This window comes from Molothrus ater, chromosome 4 (genome assembly GCF_012460135.2).
Source record: "Molothrus ater isolate BHLD 08-10-18 breed brown headed cowbird chromosome 4, BPBGC_Mater_1.1, whole genome shotgun sequence".
NCBI classification, from domain to species: Eukaryota; Metazoa; Chordata; class Aves; order Passeriformes; family Icteridae; genus Molothrus; species Molothrus ater.
The window spans coordinates 59,700,900-59,724,512 of record NC_050481.2 but is presented as its reverse complement, the minus strand read 5'-3'; the positions used below and the strand labels follow the sequence as shown (position 1 = coordinate 59,724,512).

The window sequence follows — 23,613 nt, the reverse complement described above, 5'->3', positions numbered from 1 at the left end:
TTTCACAAAGTTTATTCTGGAATCAGATTGCAAACATTGTGCTACATCTTGCAGGTACTGATGTGACACTGTCCCAGTGCAGGATGGCAGCAGATCGGGGGACCTGGGAAGTCAGCTTTCTCATCTGCAGAAGGGTGTCTGATCACACCGATGGCATTGCCTAGGGGAGTCTCACACCAGCGCCTACCCCAGATCGCAGTGCAGATCTCGTTAATATGTATTAATCAGCTCTAATTAACCTGCCTTGCACCAGCACTGCTCGGCTACACCTGGCAGGGCGTCCTGGAGGGGAGTCGTTACACAGTACGTGTTCCATTTTCCGTACAGCGCTGGTTACACGTTCAGGCTGTGTCGGGACACGGCTCCGGTCCCATCCCGTTCTCTCCCGTCCCTCACAGGGCGCTGTTATCCCGGGCGGACCCCGGCCTGGCGCGGCCGGAGCCGCTCCCGCGCCGCCGCGGCCTCCCCGCCCCTCAGCCGGAACGCGCCGCGCGGGGCCGCGTTGCGCGGGGAAGGGCGCGCGGCGGCACCGGCGGCCGCCATGGCGGTGGACATCACCCTGCTCTTCAAGGCCAGCGTGAAGACCGTGAAGACCCGCAACAAGGCGCTGGGGGTGGCGGCGGCGGGGGACAGCGCCAGGGACGAGCTGCTCAAGCGGGGCACCGCCCGCTCCAAAAGCGACTTCACCAGCAGGGCGCGGGAGGTGGTGAGTACGGCCCCGGGGGGAGGGCGAGGGGCGGCCGGGGCCGCCGGCAGCGGCTCCTCCCGGGCGGGCAGCCCGGCCCTCACCGCCGCCTCGGAGCGTCCAGCGCTCCCCGGGGACAGCGAGCGGGCCCCGGAGTCGCCCGCAAAGAGCCGCGGGGCGGCACTTTCCCACACGGGTGTGGGCTGGGAGCGCGGCGTGAGAGCGGGGGCCCGGCGCTGCCGGGGCCGGCTCCGAGCCCGCCTGTCGCCCGCGTTCCCCGCGGCGCGGCCCCTCCCGGGGCCTCCTGCCGGGGCTGCGGCTGTGTCCGTCCGGATCCGCCGCCCCTCCGGCCCGTGCCTACGGGCTGAGCACGGCTGATTCCTCCTGCCGGCTGCCACGTAACAGCGCGCTGCCATGGCACACGCGTTCGTCTGCGTCTGCAGGGCTGCTCCCTTTACTGCCTTTGGAGTGCTGGCTTCCGCTGTCACCCAGTGTGGCACTTAAGTGCCAGCCCTAGGCAGATTACATGTACAAAGGTCATCGGAAAGTTTTAAGACTTACAAAGACAAACACTGAAAAGTTAGGGAGTAAAAGAGGTGAAAGATGATCGGCATTAACAGCAGTCCTCAGTCCATAGTCGTTTTCTGTAAAAACAGTTTTGTTGCATATTGTTTTCCTCCATTCTGAGTCAAAGGCAGGGTTTGAATAACATGTCTTTGATAAAGCCCTGGACTGTATTTTAGAAAACTAAGGAACTCTGAGGAGACAGACTTACAGAAGGGATTTGCAAGTTTGGGACTAAATGAGAAATGCACAAGTGGTTTATGGTAGCAGACGAAGCACAAAGAAATATGAGGTTTTTAGGTTTCCATTCGAGACACTCTTATAGCCACAGATTTGTTTGTTACCTCTGAACAAGCCTTTTGTCCCATTGCCACTAGTATTTTTTTCTGTCTGCATTTTGATTCTTCCTGCTCAGTTTCTGTGTCTGTATTTCAAAGTATTTACAGTCTCAGACTAGGTTCATGCCAACCTCTTCCTCCCCTCTAGTCTTTGCTCCCTCTTACCTTCCTGCTACCAGGGCTTCTTTGCTTTTGCCTATTCCCAAGTTTGGTTTTGTTTTTTAAAGTTCTATTCATAATCAAGCCTACCCTCACCTCCATCTTCTCCTTCCCCTGCTGTGGTCCTGTGCAGTGATAGCATGCTATAGCCATGGCCTTTTTTTCTGCCCTGGTTCTTTGGCTTACCCCTGTTCACAGCTGCTGTTTCCTGATGATCCCAGTTTTTTCTCTGAACTCCTCACCCTTTCTGAGTTTCCTCAGTGCACTGTCCAGACAACAAAAAGAAGGACAAAGGCATGGAGAAGAATGTCTTGTTTAATTTGTAAGAGCATCAGATGAAGTAAACAGCTAGTGCCAAAGGGGATGAGCTGAACTATCTGAGGGAGGCAATGGTTTTAATTAATGGTACTTATATAAACATGACTTTGGAGAAGAAGCAAAAGCTGCAGTGTGTTGCTGTGTGAACATGTGGTGCCTCTTGACAGCTGGTCAGTGAGAAGGAGCAAGGTGGGCTGGCCTTGCTCTCTAAGTCCTGTACCTTTGTGGCAGTGAGCCAACAGCCCACCAGACCACAGAACGTCATTTTAATGTGTGAATAAAACATTGAAACGTAACTTGAAATTAAGATTTATAGTAAAATAAATGATGATTTCATCTTTTTATTTCAGCCAAATACAGTTCAGTTTGATCATGTATGTGTCAAACTCTCTAACAGTAAAGACCCTGAATAAGCTACACTTAGTCACCAGTTTCTTTATGCCTTACTTGGTTGCAGAATAGAATATTTCAGTTGGAAAGGACCTACAGCCATCATCTACTCCAACTGCCTGACCCCTTCAGGGTTGAGCAAAAGTTAAAGCAGGTTATTAAGGGAATTGTCCAAATGCTCCTTGAACACTGACAGACACCACCACCTCCCTGGGAAGCCTCTTCTGATGTTTAACCACCTGCTCATTATAAAATGCTTCCTAATGTCCAGTCTAAGCCTCCCCTGGGACAGCTTTGAACCATTCCCAGTCATCCTCACTCTGGACACCAGAGGGAAAAGATTGGCACTTCCTTCTTCATGTCCTTTCCTCAGGAAAATGTAGCAATGAGGTTTCCACTCAGCTTCCTTTCTTCCAAACTAGGGAAGCCCAAAGTCCTTAGTGCAAGTTTTCCATCTGACATGCAAATGTGGAAGTAGTGAAATAATAGAGTCTACACAAAGAACTAGTCCTTTCAACATTCTATTCTGTGTGGGTTTGCATAGCATCTTGCAGGTAGAGCTGTGCTGATGCTGCTTGTGCTCCAAGCTCCAGGAGGAGCAGCCAGTTGCTCACAGCTGCAACACAGCTGGAGTGTGGGACTGGGCAGGCATTCAGCTGTAGGATCAGAGATCTCTTTAGCCCATCCCACAGAGGTTTTGTATCACGTAATTAAGGTGTTTGAGCACTTTGCTGAACTGTATTGAGTGATATAACTATCATACATTGAATGTTCTTTCTCCTTTCTGCCCCTGAAGGACTGTGACTTTTGCTGTAGGATCCAAGGACTGTGGAAACTGCTTTGGGTTTTAACTTCTTTTTATACAGTCTCTAAGTGATGTTTAGGAGGGAAAATTGAAGGTGCTTAGTGTTTGGAGGAGAAGCTGTAACAGATTGTAACCAGTAATTGTAACTAGTAATCCTACAATATTGTAACCAGTAATCCTTCACAGCTTCTGTGTGTGTGATAAAGGTTCATTGCACCTGGGAGATAAAGTTATAGATTCCTATTTTACGTTCTCAAACTTAAGAAGATTTTTTTAGGTGGATTGAAGGAGGCACAGAGAATGTAGAATATAAGAGCTTTGACTTGAATCGATATTGTGTGGGGAAGCTGGTTTAGAGACGTGTGCTCTTGGTGTTTTGTGTTACTCACAAGAAAATATTTCAGCATTCTGTATTAATTAGTATTTTTTTGAAGCTGGCTATTTTATGCTCAGGTATACTGTATTGCTGCAGTCTCTGGGGAGCTGATGAAGGTTTTTGTATTTGAGACTAAGTTCTTAACACAAGGATATTACGAGCTCATCTATAACCATGGTAAAGTTAGTTGCAGAGACTGGTGTTGTTGGTGATGTTATTAAATTGTGGTAAAATAGTTCCATTCATACAAATCAAAGATGACTGTTATGGCTCTGAGATGTTGAAAGGACTTTCTTTGCCCTGGCATTGACCCGTCACTGTTTATTTGGTTTGGGTTTTTTTTGGTCTGTCAGCTGCCATTGTACAACCATTGGGCTGTCTGATATGTAATGTGACTTATGTTTTTTTGTGGTGAAAATTTTTGACACCTCTCAATCTCTTCACCATAATGTCAAGGACCATTAGGTAAGAAATTATTGTTAAGGATCAACAGGATCCTGTAGCTACAGGAAAGCTACAGTTCCAGTGACAGACTTTCCATTACTTGCAATTTATAAAAGACTTATAATTCGTTATGTGTATGTTAGTGCTTTTTAGTGAATGAAAAAAAAAACATTTTCTTTCTCTTAGACTTTATGGTGACATGGCTGTTTAAAATGCAGTATCCAGGGTTACTAAAGTTTGCATTTCTTCATACTTTTATATAGGCTTATGTAGTTGTTTGATCCTGACTGGATGCCAGGTACCCACAAGAGCTGCTCTATCACTGCCCTCCTCATCTGGGCAGGAGAGAGGAAATAGAATGAAAGGCTCATGGGTCAAGGTAAAGACAGGGAGTGATCTCTCAGCAACTGGGTCATGGGCAAGACCAACTTGAGTTGGGGAAAATGAGTTTAATTTATTACTAGTCAAATCAGAGGAGGATAATAAGAAATAAACGAAAATCTTAATAACATTTTTCCCCCACTCCTCCCATCTTCCCAGGCTGAGCTTCATTCCCAGTTCTCTACTTTGTTCCCACCAGTGGCACAGGGGGACAGGGAGTGGAGGCTGAGGTCAGTTCCTCACACATTGTCTCTGCTGCTCCTTCCTGTGCAAGGGAGGACTGCTCACACTGTTCCCCTGACCCAGAGAAGGGTCTCTTCCACAGGAGACAGTCCTCCATGAGCTGCCCCAGTGTGGGTCCTCCCTGGGGTCCTGCCAGCAAAACTGCTCCAGTGTGGGCTCCTCTCTCCACAGGTCCTGCCAGGAGGCTGTGCAAGCTTCCCATGGGGTCACAGCTGCCTGTGGGCATCCACCTGCTCCACCATGGAGTCTCCATGGGCTGCAGGGACACAGCTGCCTTTGCCATGGTTTGCACCAGGGGCTGCCGGGGAACCTCTGCTCTGGCACCTGAAGCACCTCCTGCCCCTTCTTCTGCACTGACCTTGGTGTGTGCAGAGCTGTTCCTCTCACATGTTCTCTTTCCTCTCTCCTGCTGCAGTTCCTGATGTGCAGTAGCACTTTTTCACCCCTTTGTTAACTCTGTTATCCCAGAGGCACAGCCACTGTTGCTGCTGGGCTCATCCTTGCCCAGTCTGTCCTGGAGCCAGCTGGCATTGCCTCTACTGGACTTGGGGGAAGATTCTGGCAGCTTCTCACAGAAACCACCCCTGTAGCCCCCCACTACCAAAACTTTGCCACACGAATCCAATACATTTTTTCCTTGGTATGGTGTCAGGTTTGGGATTAAGCTAAGTGATAGAAGAATTTTAAAGATTCAAGCAGAAATATTTTAGTTAAAAAAATGGGTTCACAGTAAGTGCTCAGTGACAAACATAAGCAGTTCACAGCCCAATTTATGTGACATTGGTTCACAGCTTTACAATGCCTTAAATCTGTTGTTTTGTATGTTTTAAAAGATTGTCAGTTTTGCAAAGTATTTGTCATTTGAGCTGCTGTTTTAGGACAGTATTAGGAAATGTGACTCCTAAAGGTCTTCCCTTTTACTTTTTTATGGCACATAGAGCAATTGGGAATATCCTCTGTCAAATATACTTAGATATTTGAAAATATAGAAGGAACAAGAACTTTTTATGATTGGTGACTGTTCAATTTGTGTTGGAGAAATGGAATCAAGGCTGATACAGCCAATAAACAGAAATAAATGTAAATGAACGATCAAGCAGGATTTCATGGTGGATTTAATTGCAGTCTTGAATAAAATCTGTTTTGCTTTGGGAAATCATCTTATTTAAGGTTTTGTGAAAAGCTAAAAACTGAAGAGTTGGAACACTAATTATTCAAAAACAATATCAGGCATATGTGAATAAATATCCTTGAGAATGGAAAATTTGAAAGGTTAAATGCTTCTAAATCTTTAAGTGCAAAATTTCAAAATGATCAAATATCCATGTTTGAAGCTGTTGAACACATAAGGATGCCAGATTCATGAGGCTTCAACATCTGTTATTCATATAAGTTCTGTGTATGGATTCTGTAGGATGATTAACTGATTCTTCAAAAAAAGCATGGTAGAATAGGCCAATACTCACACAAAAATTATGTTCAGCTGCTCTGTACAAATGTGTAATGAGGGGGAAAAATCCCCACATAAAACTTGTCTCCAAAACTAGTTCTTGTGAAAGTCAAAACAAATGACATTGAATATAAATTTTAAGCAAACCTTTTAATTACAAGGCCTTGACTTCTGTAATACATTGCTTTGGCTACACATAGGGCAGTGGTGACTTTATAATTTTATTTTTTTTATTTTTATATGTAAAACAGCTATTCATGTGTACCTGTGAAAGTCCAACTTATTTCATTGTTTGGAGTGCAACCTATGGGATAATTTAAAATAGCAGTGCTATTAGAAGAAATGGAGAGCTGGTTTTTTGTCCTTGGTGCTAGATTTGAGATATTCCCGCAGATCTTTGTACAGACTGGTATTTAGAGCATTCTCCTAGGACAGAAAAAGGTAGGAGTGTTTGTGTATGAAGTTCCAGTTTATTCTTTGCCACTGTCACTGCATTAAATAAAGCCTAAAAAAGGCAAGGGGAATGCCCAAACCAGGAGCTGGTCCCCCAGACTGACTATACAGGAGCACCTTGAATACCATGATGTCATTGCTGACATAGGACAACTAAAAGGGAGTGGTTTTAAACATATATACTTTCTGATCCCTTTCAGAGTGTTCAGGATTGTTTGAAGAGGTACCTAGCATAAAATTGAGCCACTGAAATAGTGTAATGTACAGAGTGCTAGTAGGGAAAGACAAGACACTCTCTGGAAAATTTCAAGGTGTTTACAAATAGAAAGTTTGAAAAATATTAGTAGATCAAATCTAGAGATCTAGATTTCAGAGGATTCCTTGTGCTTAATACAATTCTAATATGATAAGGAAAAAGTTGACTTTCAGACTGGGAGGTCCACAGGCTTTTCCACTGCCTACTGGTTTCAGAAATCTCATGACTTCAGTGAGTGGCAGGTACCAATGTACTGATGCTGGAAGTAACACCATCCCTGTTCTAAAAATGAAAGGTATAGAAAAATAAAAAAGCCAAATATTAAATGTTTTATTGGCATATACTGTAATTATTATGATGCTGGTTCTGAGTCAAGTTCAGGTTGGTGACTCCAGAACAAGTGAGGTTATATATGAGCTTTAAAAAAAACTGGGGAATATCCAAAATAATGAAATAGTCAGTTTGCTGTATTAACTTTTACGAGATGGGACATGTATTCTCCAGGTCTAAAACAGAACTGAAAGGGACTTAATCCTTAAAACTTCCATATCCAAGAGTGAATTTAGCATTGTGGGCTAACACAGGCAGAGCACCAAAGACTGCATGGTCATGTAGTGAACTGCTTCTATTGTAATTGGATAGCTGATACTTACCAGTGCTATGAAGGAAATGGCCAAAAATGGCTAAAGTTGTGTGCTTTAATGGTTTTGGTTTTATACTCCAACTAAAAAATTATAACCTGATTTAATAAGGCTGTTTAATAAGATTTTTTTAAACTCTGCTGATTGCATAAGAATAACTCCCATGAGAGAATATTTGAATGCAGGGGAAATATATACTGTTTGTGGTGTAGCCAAATTAGAGTCTTTATTAGAAATGAATGACTGTGCCAAATTTTGGACAGTGAGTGATTTCAGTTCACTTGACTTTTAATGAGAGTTAAGTTCTATTAAATTTGGCCCATTGCTGAGGTCATTAGGATTAATTCCTTCTTCTCTCATGAACAGTTAATGAACAGTTGCTCTTTCCCCCAAAGTTCACCGATGATGTTGCATTTTGTACTTATTTACATGCACGTGGGTTTCCCTCCCCCATGTTGTAGGCAGAAAATATATTTTGAAATTGTACTTTTTCAAATAGGGAGTTACAGCATACTACTGCCTAGTATCTCAGATTTATCTCTTCCTCTGTGCAAATTACAGTTAATGTTAGTTTTTTATTATGAGCATTTATTGGTTTTACTTCTCATTTCCTTCATCCTTGTTAGAGAAGTTTAGTCTGAGAGACGGAAGGGAAAGACGATAATTTTAATTAGTAGATGAGAAACATATAAAAAGCTGGTTAAGGAAATAGCAAAATAAAGATTGGGAAAAAACCCAACAAACTGGGAGAAGAATGAAATGCTGACCTTGTTCAGTACATTAGGACTAAATGCCAAATCATTAATGTTCCCCATGTGATGCTTCTGGTTTTAGCAAAAGTCACTTCAAAAACAGTGAGGAGGGTATTGGCTGGCCTTGGGGAAAAGTTATGAACTCCTGCATTTTGGGAAATGTCTGTGCAAATGTCTGTCATTGTTTCCCCCTGCTTTGTTTGTTTGTTTTAAAGTACATTCTCAACTCCATGGGAATTATTTTTTGAATTTAACAGAACAGCAGGATTGAAAGTTGGCTCAGGAAACAACTTTCCTTAGTTGCCTGTCAATTTTGTTTTGACTAACTGGACCTCATGTGGTGCTGAGGAGTCCAAAAGTATCTAACACTGCAGTTTCCATTTTGAGGATGTTGCCTTCGTCCTCACCTCACCTCCTTCCAGGCTGCTTGTGGGAGGTTCTTTTCTGGCTTCGAGTTGGAGGAATTGTATCCTGCAGCTGGTAACTATGAACTCTTTCCTGATTGTGGTGTTCTGTTAAGCTGACACCTTTTGCAAGTTCTTGCTTTTTCATCCTCCCACAAATAAGGATAACATTTGTGAAAGTGGAAGAAAGCTGAGGTTTATCATGGGTAGCCTCCTTCTTTTCTTAAACATAATTTACGTTAGCATAACCTCTGCAAGAGAAAGATGGGAGAAGGTGGTGGACCTTGAGGTGTCTGAAAAGCTGGAGAGGAAAAGAGAGACAACAGAAAGTGTGCAGGCATAGCTGGAAGAAAATGCAATGGTTGAGGTTGTAGAAGATACAGTCTAATATTAGAGATAGAAATATGAGGAAAAAAAAAGATTGAATATCAGGAAGTTGTATGTGGTTGTGATATAGTTCATCTAAACAGGGAAGAGAGGAAGGGAAGAAGGGAGAAAAAAGCTGAAGCTTAATATTTTCAGGTTACTGAATTTAACTTGACTCATTTATACATTTTGTTGTTTCACTGAGTTCTTTATCAAAGATTTTGGAGCAAGAACAGCTCATTATTTTGAGTACTTTGATGCACTGCCATTGCTACAAGCCTTGGGCTCTATATTTATGTATGTTGAAATATAATCTCTTGTTTGGGACAGAAATGAACATAAAAATAAGCAAACACAAAAGAATATCAGTGTGATTTGTTAAGTGATGCCATTGTGGGGTTTATTTTTCCAGCTATTAATACTGAGGCCAAAATAAAGCTAATTTCCTTGAAAGTTGGTAACTTTAAGGTGTCTGATTATTCTCCTCCTCTTCTTTTTTGAAAATAGTTTGGTGGATAGCAGCCCAGAGAAGGTCTTAGCTGTGACACTTCCAGCATCCTGCAGTTCTTTCTGTGCATGCTGCATCCTGCTTCTTCACTTAGGTAGAGACGGGTGTTCTTGGGCACTGGAAAAGTAACTTCTTTTGTTATCTTCTGCTAAATCGAGTCTGGGCTAAGGAGTTTTCTCATCTGTGACAATTATCAAACAGAATTTCTGAGTCATCACATATGTTAATTGGTTTAAACTCTGAAATACTAATAAAATGGGGAGATACTGTTATTTAGGATGCAAATTACGCTTCACAAAAAAGGTTTAATCTCAGAGAACAGCTATTTCAAAACATAAGGGTGTTTGAACTTCTCACAAAAATTGGTTACATATCATTGCTTTCAATGAGTAGTACTCACATTTGTGTTTTTGCTAATTGAGACTCATTTTGGTCATCAGGTTTAGTTATTGCTGTAATGCTGAGCTGATAGCTTGTGATTTTTTGGTAATGAGTCGATTAAGTTTTTGTGTGTTTCACCACAGATAAAAGGATACAATTTTTCAGTGAAAGGTTATGTAATTATATTCTCTGTCTTTGAAACTTCAGTCCATTGTACTTGAAAATATTTTTCAGACTGGCAGATATTAAAACCTGGCATGATAGCTTCAGCAGTGAGAGCAATTAAGGGGTGAAAATTGGAGGTATGAATAATTTCCAGTAATTCGAGGAAAATGTTCTTTAGTGTTAAAATATTACACTGTGGTATAATTGCATAGACTGTTAAATGATGGATACTTTTTTGAAAATGCAAGTTTCCTGGCTTCAGGGTGGTTTGTCAAAACTTTCTGTCTGGCAAAAAATTACATTTTATAGTGATCAGGTGTTTGCTGTCCCTTTTTACCCTCTCATTCTGACTCTGCCTTCTCTTTTGATGGAGGTTGGTGGGACCTGTAGAAAAGTGCATGTGCTGCATCGACTCAAATTTGCATCTATTCAATTTCTGCAGGTATTGTCCAGCATTTGTAAAGCAAACAAAACGAAAAACAGGTACAATTTAATGTAATCCAGCTTTCTTTCACTCTTTGATTTTCCACTATTAATGGATTGCTTGTCATTTCACACCAGATATTTTTTTTTGTGGACTTTTAAGCAGTTTTGAATATGGAGGCAATCTCACCAGTTCTAAATTGAATATTTCATTTCTGTATAGAAATTTCTGTAGATGCAATTGACTGGTGTTACCCACCTCTCCAATTTTTCATCTGTGTAGGAAGAGTGAAGTGGGTTTCAACTGAATGTTGATGGAGGTTCTGTGGGGATATCCATAAACTCTCAAATGTTATGTTGATTAATGATGGAAAATAAGAGAAGGGGTCTTGGTTTTACTCCTAAATTTATTTGACCTCTAATATGAAGTATTATTCTAATATTCTAACTAGAATAACTATAATTTTAATAAGGTCATTCTGTAATTTTTTAAATTTTTCTTATGGAAAAAGAACCTAAGGCCTCCAGTGTTTAGTCAAGGTGAAAATAAAATATCACTTTATTTAGAAGACCAGAAATAATCTTGCTGTAGGACTTGTGGGGATTCCTGGAATAAAATACACACCTGAGGCATGTCAGGTAGAAGAGGAGGTGTGAAGGGAGCCTCAGGTTGTAGGGGAGCCCCCCATGGGTGCCCTGGGGGCTCCTCCCTTTCTCTGTGGCAGCAGCGTGCCTGTGAGTGCCAGAGTCACCAGCCTCCAGAAAAGGGGTGAGTTGATTAAATGGGTAGGAAAACAGGAGTTTGTCAGTTATGGGTTGAAACCAAGGTGTTTGGTATTTTGGGCAGGAAAACAGACTCTTGGAGTTCTGAGTTGTAAAAGTCTTGTCTCATCTGCTGGTTTTCAGACTGATGCGTAAAATCTGGACGTAATTGCATGATGGAATTTTTTTCTTGACTATTTTCAGATGATTTGGATGTTTTGAAAAACAAATTTGAATTCCCAGGACTTCTGAGATTTCTCCCTCTTAAAAATTTCTAGCCTTCCTTTGAGAGTTTTTGGGTGAGGTAGTGGTCTCACTTTTCCCCCATCTCCAATTTAACAAGTTTTGTTTCCTGCTTTTACTCTAGTTCTTTCCTGGAAAAGAAGGAAAACATTGTGTGAGCTGTAGAAGAACATTCTGCCCTTAGGACACTTCGTGTGTAACATACAGCATGTTATACATGGTATCTGCCTTTTTTTATGACTTGTTCACTTACATTAAAATAAACACTGATAGCAAGCAGGCGTGAAAGACAAACATGTAGTGGTGATGAAAACCATTTAATGATTAGTAGAGAAACATATTTATTGAAAATAAAAACCATGTCTAATGGTGACTTCTTGAAACACTACCATATTGTGGTATATGCAGTGCTGTATGTCCTCTACAATAGATATTGTTTAAAATTGCTTGGGAACTGGAGCTTGCAATAGTGAGCTTGGAATGTCCTGCAGATAATTAAGTTGTGGTCAGGCCTTACAAAAATAAAAAGTTCTCGAACTATGATTTTATAAACATGCTACAATAACATTTCTTTATATTTAACAGTTTCTTATAGAAAGCTGATACTCTCACAAGGCATTGACTAAAGGTAAAACATCAAGAAAGAAAAAATATTAAATTAAAACTTCAGTTAGGATGTTGACAGTTGGCTTGTAATATTAAACAGATGTGTGTGTTCTTGGGATATTCTTCTTTCAGAACCTTGTTGCATCCTAGTTTTCAAGTGACAGCTACAAATTTTTGATTAATTCAAAATTCTTCTTTCTTCAGTTATCTTTGTTATATGTTATTTTCTTTGGGTCTATTCAGCTGGACAGTGGTGCCAGCTGCAGTTTCTGCTGTGATATTCAAGGGAAAGTGTTCCTTTGTGTAGGCTTAAATTGAGGCATTCCTCATTCAACTATATAGAAAAATTAATACATATATGCAAATGTACATGTATGAAATACATCTATGTATTTCTTGGGCATGATATTACCTTTGCATGTGTAAGGCTGGCAATTATTGGTTCTGGTTGTGGCTGTGGTAGGGCAGAATTTGGTGGTTTTGGCTCTAGTAAATATTGCACATAGAAGCCAACATCAAAATAATGGAACTTAAGTTTTTATAAGATGTAAGTTTAATGAAACATAGTGGGAATGGTCACTTAAGGGAAAGTGTATAGCGCTATTAAATTGGCAACATGTTGTGTCCAGTTCTGATGTCAATCTTTTTCAGAAGTGTGGTAGTGGTGGGATGTTGCTTTGTTGGGTTTTGGGCTTTTCTTTCAACAGAAAGAGCCACAAGAATGATATAAAGTCTGAAAAATCTACCTTGTAGTGAGAAATCCTTTAACCTTATTTTGTTAAGACACATCATCACAAGTTAAAAAGTCTGATTTCTTCATGGATCCTCTGAGCAGCAAAATAAGATACAGTGCTGCAAGTAGGATGCATTATTTGAGGTGTGATTCAGCTGATCCTTGATTTGGTAAATTCTGCATCACTTGAAATCTCTTAAGTCAAGTGCATGTATTTCAAAATACACATGGTACTCTACAAGTGATGCAGCAGTTAATGCACAGAGATGGCTCTGGAATTCCTTATGGGACACTGCTTCATACCAAAGCAAGGAATTAGATACTGGTTTTCCAGATCCCAGATTGCTGCTCCAGGTACCTGTGACTCTGATAAGTCTAACCTTGGACTGTGCAACTGTATGAATGTTCTCTCTTAATTTTTAATAATTAATGAATTTAGAGGAAACAAATTGTGCTAGAGTATTTCTAAAATAGAACAGCTGTATTTGACTTCACAGGGTGCTTAATCTACCACAGAAATTTGTTGCTGTGAAGTAACCAATCACTTTTTAATGCTTGGGGTTTTTTTTTATGGTCAGATTTCTCCCCCACAGATTTCAGGAGATGAGTGATGTACAAAGATGGTTAAATTATATAGCTATAGATATAGATATGTAGATATATATATATAGATATATAGATGTAATTTTTTTTTTTAGGACTGAAGGAATCAATATGAGGTGATTGTTGATTAAATAGTGCCACATTGCTGTAGTCTGCATACTGACTGTTTAATATGCATGAATAGGATATCTTTTTTTTTAAGGATTGTCTAAAGACACAATTATACAACATAATGTGAGTTGAGACTAGCTTGTAAGAATACACTTTATTTTTCTTGATGATGTTGCTTTCAGTTCACAAAATTTTTAGCTCATTGTGGAATCTGTTCAAGTATAGATGGGAAATGCTTATGAGAGCTCAGATACAGTTTCTTATGGGTTTTAATATGATGTAAAGGACTGTACAGCAAGTACTTTCTACAGATAGTGAAAATGTGAAGGAGAAGAAAAAGAAAAAAATATCAGAGCTAATTAGTTGGTCTAAAATGTGACCTGGTGTAACTTCTTATATTCGATTTATTTTCTGACATGTTACAGCTTACAGAATGTGTGGTGCTATGGCATGGCCATTTCACTCACTTGACTATTTCTTCACAATTTATTGTCTAAAAAATTACAGTAGTTTCAGGAATAGTATGTAGATTTCCACAATACACTTGAAATACTTACAGGGTTTTTTTTAGGGGAAATAAGGCATGTGTATTTTTTGAAGGAAACTTTGTTGCTTACAAGGAAGGAGAAGAAGCCTTTTCTATATAGCTCTTAAGATTGAGACTTAACTGAATTATGCACCTCGTGCAAATTCTATATATGAGTATTATTTAAATTTTAAAGAAATACTTTCAAAACATCCATTAGAGATGTTGAGGAAGAAGATAATACAAATATTAATGGATTTTACCTTTTGAGTGAAATTGCATGCTCATTTCAAGGACTGCTTTTATTTGCTTATAACATGGTTGCTACTGATGCTCTTACATTTAAAAAAGAGCTACCACTGCAGAAACCCACAGTCTGCTTGCAGGCATTTTATAGATTGAAATGTTTTGAACAAACTGATTTGTATCAATCAGTTCTTAAAATGCAGCAGAACAAGTTTCTTTTTTTGGTGAGACTTGTAAGTTGTGGTGGGAATTCTGTGCAGCCTGATGATGATGGACAGGATCTTCTGTCTGAGCAGGCACACAGATAATTCAGCTATTAGAATGTGTCTTTCTGCTGGGGCTTTGTGGTGGTTGGGTCTGCCTTCAGGTTTTGTCCCTCTTGTGGACGACTTTGAAATAATAGGAATAAAATATTAATAATGGAAATTACATGAGATAACATGTTTTTTCATTAGCCCACTCAGAGACAAAGGATATTATATTAACATAGCTCCAATTATCCTTATTGCCAGTGCTTGAATACTAAGGCTCTGGCAGAACAACTCTATAGATATATGCCTATATATAGATACTACAAAGATAACTTGTTTGACTCAGACTGTTGTCAGTGAGATATTGTTGTTTTAAACACAAATGTATGTTTTAACAAAAAATATTTTCTTATTGGAATTTTATAAGGAAGAAGATTGTTGTAATACAAAGAAACTGAAACTCTTGAATAGTAAGTCTGGAATTAAGTTTCCTACCTCTTTTAAGACTATGAACTGAACTATTATGTTGCCTTCTGATTGCATGGTGTGTTTTCTGCTTTAAATTGCTATTACAGTAGCTCTGAGAGTCCCTAACTGAGAGCAGAGCTAGATTCTCTTTGCAGAGCGTTTGAACTGTTAACTGAGCAAGACATTGAATGATGCAAGATGAAATCCTGGTTGTACTGGAACAGGCTGCAGAGTTATGGTTGATTTAATTGAAGAAAATACTGCAAAAAATTCTTAGCTGAGTGAAAGTTCAATGCTTACATATTGTTTGTTCCACATTTTATCTTGACTAAGAATGAGGATGAAGGCTCAAATAAGAGATTGTGGAAAAAGAAGTCTTCTCAAGTGTTTTTAAGTATTTTTTATTAAGACATATTTATCTTTTTTTTTTTTGCACTCATTTAGTTGAGACTATTCAAATATTGTTCACTTTGGTCCTAAGAGAGCATTCCCCAAATGGGGAGGCATTATGAGTACGGACATTTCTAATTTGTGTCACTTATTTGTATTTTCAGAGATATGCTGTATCCTAAGTCAAAATAATTCTGAAAATATTTATTCATAACAGTTGTTGGGTAAAACTAGCAATTTTCTGAAAAAATGTAGTTTTGAAACTCTCTCTGAGTTGTAGCAATTAACCTACATGCACATTTATAATTCTAGAAAATGGACAGCGTATTACATTCAAAGACTGGATCTGATAGACTCAAATTGCTTAAAACATCAGTTATTGAAGATGTCCCCCTGGGACTTTGAGAAACTATTTAACAGATGAAAGTACATTTTGAAAAGTCTGACCTTACAGGCAATCATAAAATGAATCAAAACAGTTCTTTCCTCCCCTGAAATGTACAGAGCCCATCTGTATCTAATCCAGTAATTATAGACTGAGTTCAATTACCTTTTCAAACTTGGAGCAGACTGGAGACTAGGCAGTGAACAAACATAGGGTTTTGTCTAGACCTCAATTGACCACAGTCTAAAACTTGAATTTAGATCTAATTTTATTTTTAGTGTAGCTTGATAGTTTTTAAAGGATTTATTTTGCTACCTAGTTGCTAGATCATGAAGGTTTTTATTGTTGACTTAGTGTTTATGGTGACATTTTTTGTTCCAGTGAAGTTAATAAAATGGCACGAAGTCCTAAAAGTTTACTGTATAAATAATTTTAAATTTTAAAAAGTAGATTTAACAGCTCTTTTGAGTCTTTAATATTGCCACAATCAAATTATGAAAGAATCTGAACAAAATAATGTAATTTAATGTCTGTACTCATATCCATGTATTTAATATTCAGATTGAAACATCCGCCTGTGATGTTTTTGGCTCTTTTAGAAATATGGACCCCGACTACCTGACTGCAATATTACCAGTAGTTGACACAGATTAGAAACTGTGCTGAAAATAAATTTTCAACTATTTTTTAAAACTTATTTCAGTTAAAGCAAGTAAACTATCTGTTCAGCTGCAGGCATTGTTAGAGAATACATACACAGCTACAAGTTGTAGCAGTTAATGTAAGTTATCACTTTGAGCACCAAGTTGAAGCCTAGGCATCTTTTGATATTATCCCACAAGCAGAACAAACCACACAATATATAATATAATATAATATAATATAATATAATATAATATAATATAATATAATATAATATAATATAATATAATATAATATAATATAATATAATATAATATAATATAATATAATATACATCTTCATGAGAGGAATCTGATGCTGCATTCACTGTCTGACATAATGTTTACAACATGGTGTTGTTACTCCACATAGGGCGGCTCTGAGCAGCCTTCTCTTGGCAGGCATTCTTCACAACAAAGCTGTGTAGTTCACAGAACCCAGTGCAGTGCACAGGACTGGGGTGGTTACAGGAGAACGTTTCCTATCTCTGGGGTAGCAGTGGAGAGCAATGATTAAGGACAGAATAAATGCTTTATTTTTAACTTTTAATTGTGCAGTGTGCTTTTGACAGAATGGTGTTTCTTGGCAAGTGAAGCCTATGATAATTAGTGCATTTAGTTTAACTTACTTATTCTTAATAATAATCAGTATTTGTAGCAGTTGCTGTAATTAGTTAAGAATGTGGCTCATGGTGACTTCCAAGTCAACACGTATTTGATGAATAAGGCACTCTGTTCCAGTAAGTAGTAAATTTGACATGACAAGCCGGAGTCTTTTGATGTTTAATTGGCTTTCCTTGTAACACTTGAGGAAAAAAATGATCTAATGAATGTTGCATTGACCATAAAGCTGAAGCCCAAGAGATTGCATGGATTGTATTTTGTCTCCATATTTTGTAAGCATGGGAAAAGCTTTCTAATATTTCTGTTTTGGCATGGTTTTTTGGGTGGGAGGTGTTTGGTTGGTTTGTTTGGTTGGTTTGGTTTTTTACTGTATAGTAGTTTTCTGGATGAACAATACTGTTCTGAAGAGGTAATATGGAAATATATAAAATTATATTCATAATCATAACCTTAAAGCAAAATTTGTAGTAGTATATTATTAGGAAATGTAATTGTATATAACATCAGTCTGGTTTGTTGTTTTAGTTTTTTCCCCTCTCAAAAAGGAAGGACTGTCATGCACTCAGAAGTCACGAAATCTAATTTAAAATTTCAGTCCTTCATCAAAATCCGATTTACAAAACCATGGGAAGTTATTTATTTCTCTCTGCCTTAACTCCACATCAGGAGCCAAGAAGGCCTTTCAGCTGTTGCTAGTAGCAAATGTCATCATCTGTTGCACAATCATATTTGTATTACTAGATTTATCATAGAAGATATGACCATAATCTGTTTCCAGTAAGTCCCCTAGCACTCTTTTCTTCCTCCTTACCATTATGACCATAAGAAATAAAATTCACCTAGAAATTCTATTTAAGTTTATGCTGCCATAGAATGTGCCACCAGCCTGCAATGCAAAGTAGGGATGGTTGATGTAAGTTTCTGAATTTTTAATAATTCCGTGTTACAGCTTCATAGGAAAAATCTGCTATGACCAGGATGCTATAGCCTGTAGCCTGCAGGTTACCTGAAATGAGAAGTCTAGATTTAGCACTGTGTTTATTTGGATCTGGATAATTTTAATTCTAAGGGTAGTGACACTACTGACCCCAAATTCTAAGGCTGCTAACAGTAACTTAAGAATTAGGCTGGCTGCAATAGACAGAATTTGTGTTGCAGGAAAAAAGACTATTTTGTAGTCTCAAGATATTTCATGACCACATCAAGTGTTTTTCCCAAGTAATGGTTGGTTGGTTCAGTTGCATCTCTTTGCTCATTAGAAAAGGGACTTTGTTTTGTGACTGTTGCAAGAGACTGCTGTTGATTTTCAGTTGCATTCTGAAGACTGCCTGGCAGATTTTCTGTTGTATGCATTGCGTACATTATACTTGCAGTGTAAGATTAAAACAGTGTTAAAAAACCAGTTGTGTTTTTAGTTTAATGCAAAGAGAAATTTGAAAAGTGAAAGCATTTCTCCTTTGTGCTTCAGTGGCTATTTGTGTGTTGGCTGTTTTCAAACCGGATCACTTGAGTCAGCTCCTGTAATTGTACAGCAACCTCGGAGCAGGCGCCCCAAACCCGCAGAGAGCACGCATCTCTTAGCTGCCTCTGTTCAAGGAAATGCATTGAATTTGCCTTGTAAGATCATTTTTAAATCTGAAGGGAATATTAACTTTATTTTAATCCCTGGTATTGACTTTGAAGAAAAATTGAGGTTCTTCAGGAGTCACCCTATTTTCTCCTGTTTCGCTTATTTAAAAGAAGTAACTTCCTTTTGCCTTCATTTGTTCCTTCCAACTCTTTCATTTTTGATGTGTATTTTTCTTTCTGGTTCTCTGTATTGTATTTTGTTAGGTTTCTGTTGAAATCTCTCACAATTTTAGTGTCATTGTTTTCTTATTGTTGGTATTCTTAATTTGCACTCCATTTTATTCCTTTGTTACTATATTTATTTTCTGATTTTTGGTTGATTTTCTATACATTACAGAATTAGTAGATGCTTGTTTATTTAAGTGGCAAGGAACTGTTGTTAACTACAAGAAGGAAAATTTGGTTGCCCACGAATACCTAGTCAGTTGTTTCACTTTCTGTAGTAGAAGGGAGGCTTTTTCCTCTTGTTGCTATCTGATTTGTTGTATAAGACAAAGGAACTCAAAGTGCCTTCCATGTGAAGCTAATCTTTATAAGTAATTTTTCCTTTGTCTTTTTTTTCCTGTCATGTCCAGCAATTGCTTTTTGGACTTTTTTCTTTTCTTGACTCCATTTGTCACATTAACTAGTGTTAATAATGGCTACTAATGAAGCAATAAAAAGATGCTTGCAGTCATTAAAGTTATGCTTTTAAAAAAATTTCTGAAGTGGAAAGTCCTCAAATCATTTTAAATAAAAGAAAAACTATGTTGTGTTACTTAAGCTATGTAAGAAGTCACAATACAGCTAATTTGATACAGTGTGATGAGATAGAACTAAACAAAGTTGTGTGAGTAAAACTTTCTACTTCAACATGGGTTTATTTTCCTTCTCTTTATTTTTCTATCCTTACTCATTTTGGTCTCTTCCATGCTTATTGATGCTATAGTCAGACAGACACTTGAGTTGCTTATGCAGGAACCACATTTGAATTGCTTTGTAGGGGACTGAAGAATATTCAGGACAAAAAAGAAGAAATATCTTCAAACTAGTTTAGATATCCTGACTTTAAGTATACACTGCTGCTATACACTCTGTTCAACAAAATGCTTTTCCATTGGTATGACATTAGAGCTACAGGCATTTGAAATTGTTTTGTGTTTCTGTGGGGAAAATTGTAGTTTTGGAATGCTCTGGTTCTAATGCTAATGTGCCAAGGAGTAGAACATGTTATTAAAATATGAGGTCAGGTTAACTCTCTCCTTGCTAGCACATATGTAGCATAAAGTGTTTTGTTTAGGCTATTTTGAACACTTTCAAGAACAATATTTACATCCTAGGAGATTTAATAATTTATTTGGGAGTTTGTTTCTTTCCCCTTTAAGTGTGGAGTTTGGGATTTTTTGCTTTTGTTTTGGTTTATTATCCTAAATAAATGTCCTGATCTTCTATTCTAATACGTGCTAGGCTCTTGTGCTCTGATATCCGTCTCTCATTTGCATTGTAATTATATTTACTGCTTTAGCATGGGTGTACCTTACTTCTCATGTTTTTTCACTCTTTACTTCAAACCATGACCTTCTGCTTCTGTTTCTTTTCCCCCTTCCATCTGCAATTCTTCCCTTCCTTCACTTCTCAGTGTTTCTCTTATTTTTCCACATTTGTGCCATAACGAGCTTTACCAGCTCCTGTTGCATTTATTCATACAGTCAGATATCTGCTTGACATTTACCACTTACTCTTGACCAATCTCTGCATGATAAATTCTCTTTCTAGTATTAAGTTCTCCTGTTCTAATTGTGATTCATAGCCATAACATTTTCATCTTAAAGTTGTTAGTGAGATGGGTCCTCAGCAGGGAGGTACTTCATGTTTACCTTTCTCTCTTCCTAAGGTCATGCCAGTGCATGAGCAGACTACTGAAATACTGATGAAATGTATTTCAGTAATACTGACTCATCTGTAATGCAGAGCAGAGCTGTGGAGCAGTGGCATGACATTTGTTAAATCAGGTGTTCATAACCCAAATAGAAATGAAAATGTAGGATCATTTCTGTCCTTGACCTGAGAGACTAATTCATGTAAGAGCTGTGAACTATTTTGGCAAATTGCAGTAGCATTTTAGCCTAACCTTGAGTGAAAACTGTACACAAACCAGTATCCATCTTACAAGAGATACTCCAATTTCTCCCTATGCTTGTCTGCTGAAATACAAGTATTTTTCATCCAGTTGTTCTGTTATTTGCCCACACAATGCAGTAACATTTAGCTACTGCAACCCAACCTGGGAAATCTGTTTATTATGGCAAAAGACAGAGGTAACACTGATTTTTTCACTATGTATGGGTTGTGAGATACAATGAAACTGTTTGATAGACGCTGAATATTAACAAAGCATCTTAGAAAGTTTTACAGCTTGGTCTGTAAGCTCCTGGACACTTTGTGTGTGTTTACTTCTTGACATGGTGGTGGTTTAGTTACTTGATGGTTCCTTCCTGCTCTACATGCTACAGCAATGGCCGTATGAATATCAGCAGAAGGTTGTGAAAGGAAGGTCTCTATGAAAATGGTATCATCTCTGAAATGTGTGTGTCCCACGCTGTTGAAAAACAATGATGTTGCCTATGAAATAAAAAGTCAGACAAGGGAAAGTGGTCCCTGTTTTAGTCTCTCTAATGGAGTGTTTCAAGTAAAATAAGAACTCAAATTCATTTTGCAGAGTAAATATTTTAATAGATTTTTTTCTTCTGAAGCTCTTCTGATTCATCAGAATTTACAGAGTAAGCACTATCTTTTTCATTGCACTGGTGGTTTCTGTGATCTTATCTCAGTCTACTTCTCAGTGCTGGATAGCCAATGCAGCTCTCACTGCAAAGTCCTTGTGAACAGGAATCTGTCAATAAATACATGTCAGTGTCTCTGCCACCATCTTGTTTCCTAAGATTGTCTCACAGCTGGCTGGGCACTTAGGAATTTCAGAATGGAGATCGTGTTCCTTTCCTGAGCGGCCATGGGGATAATGTTTACAGCCTTCTCTTCTTGGAGACCCTTTGGAGTTGACTTCTGGTTGGAACCTCAGACTTAATGCAGCAGTATACAGTGGTGGTATGTCTCAGTACAGAGGCTATTTCACTTTATTTCAGCCAGCCCTTTTGTTTCCTTTTCTTGTGTGTCTCGGTTTTGCCTTAGTTTTTGTTTGTTTGTTTCTGTTTCTCTCCCTACTTATGTACTCTGTGTTTTCTTTTCTGTGGATATGTACTATCAAAAATCTGCCTATTATGTGAAGTTATGGGTTCCTATGAATTTGAGACTTTCTAGAGATAGATAAAATGCTTTCAGAAATTAGTAAAATGTTGCAGGGAATGGTAGCCAGTTACAGGATACAGGTCAGTTAACTCAGAAACAGGAACAGATTGTTGTATTTTGAGGTGTCTTGCATGATCTTGCAAAGTTCACTTCAGTGAGTCTCTTCTGGCATTTATATTACAAGCCAAGCTTTTTTATGCCCACGTGAGCCTTGATTTGGCTGAGTCTCCTAAATCAGTCTCTCCTACAGACTGAATTAAGAGAAGGAGACCAGAAGCTCATATCTCCTAAGGTTTTCAGAGTTTGTACTCTGGCTTATGAATAGTTACTAGACACTTTATGAATAGTTACTAGAAACTGTGTTTAAGCAGCCTAATTTTCTTTCTCTTGTTTGGTTAAGTGTTTGTCATTGTATAACAGATAGAATAATTGAGTTCACAGTTTAGTTGTAAATAAGGCTGAACTTTATTCGTTTTTTCATTACTTTCCTGATATGATCTGATTATTTCCTATTGATATGGTCAAGGAAGGCTTACGTGGTGACTTACATACAGGTTATATAACCACCACAAGTGCCATAGAATAGTATACTGTAAAACATACAGGAATTAGAGAAATTACCTGTTAAATTGTATTTTTTTTTATAGTTTTCTTCTACTTGTACTTCAGTATTTTTCACAACTTTACATGGCTATGACAGATGTTCCCACAGGAAACTATTTAAATCTATTGTGATGTGAAATTTTTTCTAGGTTTTGGGCTATGTTTTTGTTTTGATTTTACATTGTAAAGTACATCAGTGTTTCCTCATGTGGACTTCAAGTTCTTTTCCTTGCTTTTTGAAAATACAAAACATGCTGTTGCTCTTTCAACTCTTACTTAACTGACCTATAAATCCTGAATTAGTTTAACCTTGAATTTCTTTATGTAGTGCAATTGTTGTTGAGGGTCAGCATGCTGGAATGTTTCAGACAAACTTCTAAATACCTAGTCTGTAGGAACCACTATTTCTAAACATTTTTTTTAGCTATGCTGATATATGAAAAGCTTTCCAGTTTATGCATTTTTATTCTTCTCTGCTACTCCCAAACTTTTTATATGAGAAACGCATAAAAAATTTTGTGCTGTGTTCCTGTTGGCCTTGAAATGTCAAAGCAGTTTCTCGTGATTGCTCTCATCATTGAAGATGTTTAATATATTTATTTTAGCTTTTTAAATCTGAAAATCCTTAGCTTCTTTTTTTTTAGTGATTGGCATTTATATCAAGTGAAATTAAAACTCAGATATCTGAATGCTTTGTTCAAATTGGTTAAATGAGTATGATTAAGTTGTAAGAAGTAGGCCATCAAGTAAAATCTTACAGTTGCATACAAAGCTGTCTGTTGAATTAAAAAAAACAGAAACCAACTTTCATTTGCAATAGCACTGTTCTGATTTTCATTAAATAAATTATGTTTTACTCTATTTTGTTTAAACTCTAGATTAATTTCTATGGTTACAGCGGATATAAATCTCTAGATTGCCTTTAAAAGGGATTGTTTATTCAAAACAGGACTGACAGTCTCTCTT

The 23,613-nt window shown here is 38.2% G+C and overlaps 1 protein-coding gene across 1 annotated transcript in view; it reads left to right on the top strand.

Moving 5' to 3' along the window:
• Window positions 1–503: 503 nt before the first annotated feature.
• The window catches only part of STX18 (syntaxin 18), a 60,425-nt gene continuing 37,315 nt past the window's right edge, over window positions 504–23,613 (top strand). The window contains exon 1 of the mRNA XM_036382436.1: window positions 504–706. Within this exon, the coding sequence (XP_036238329.1) occupies window positions 542–706 (165 nt within the window). The 5' untranslated portion in view covers window positions 504–541. The remainder of the gene's footprint in view (window positions 707–23,613) is intronic.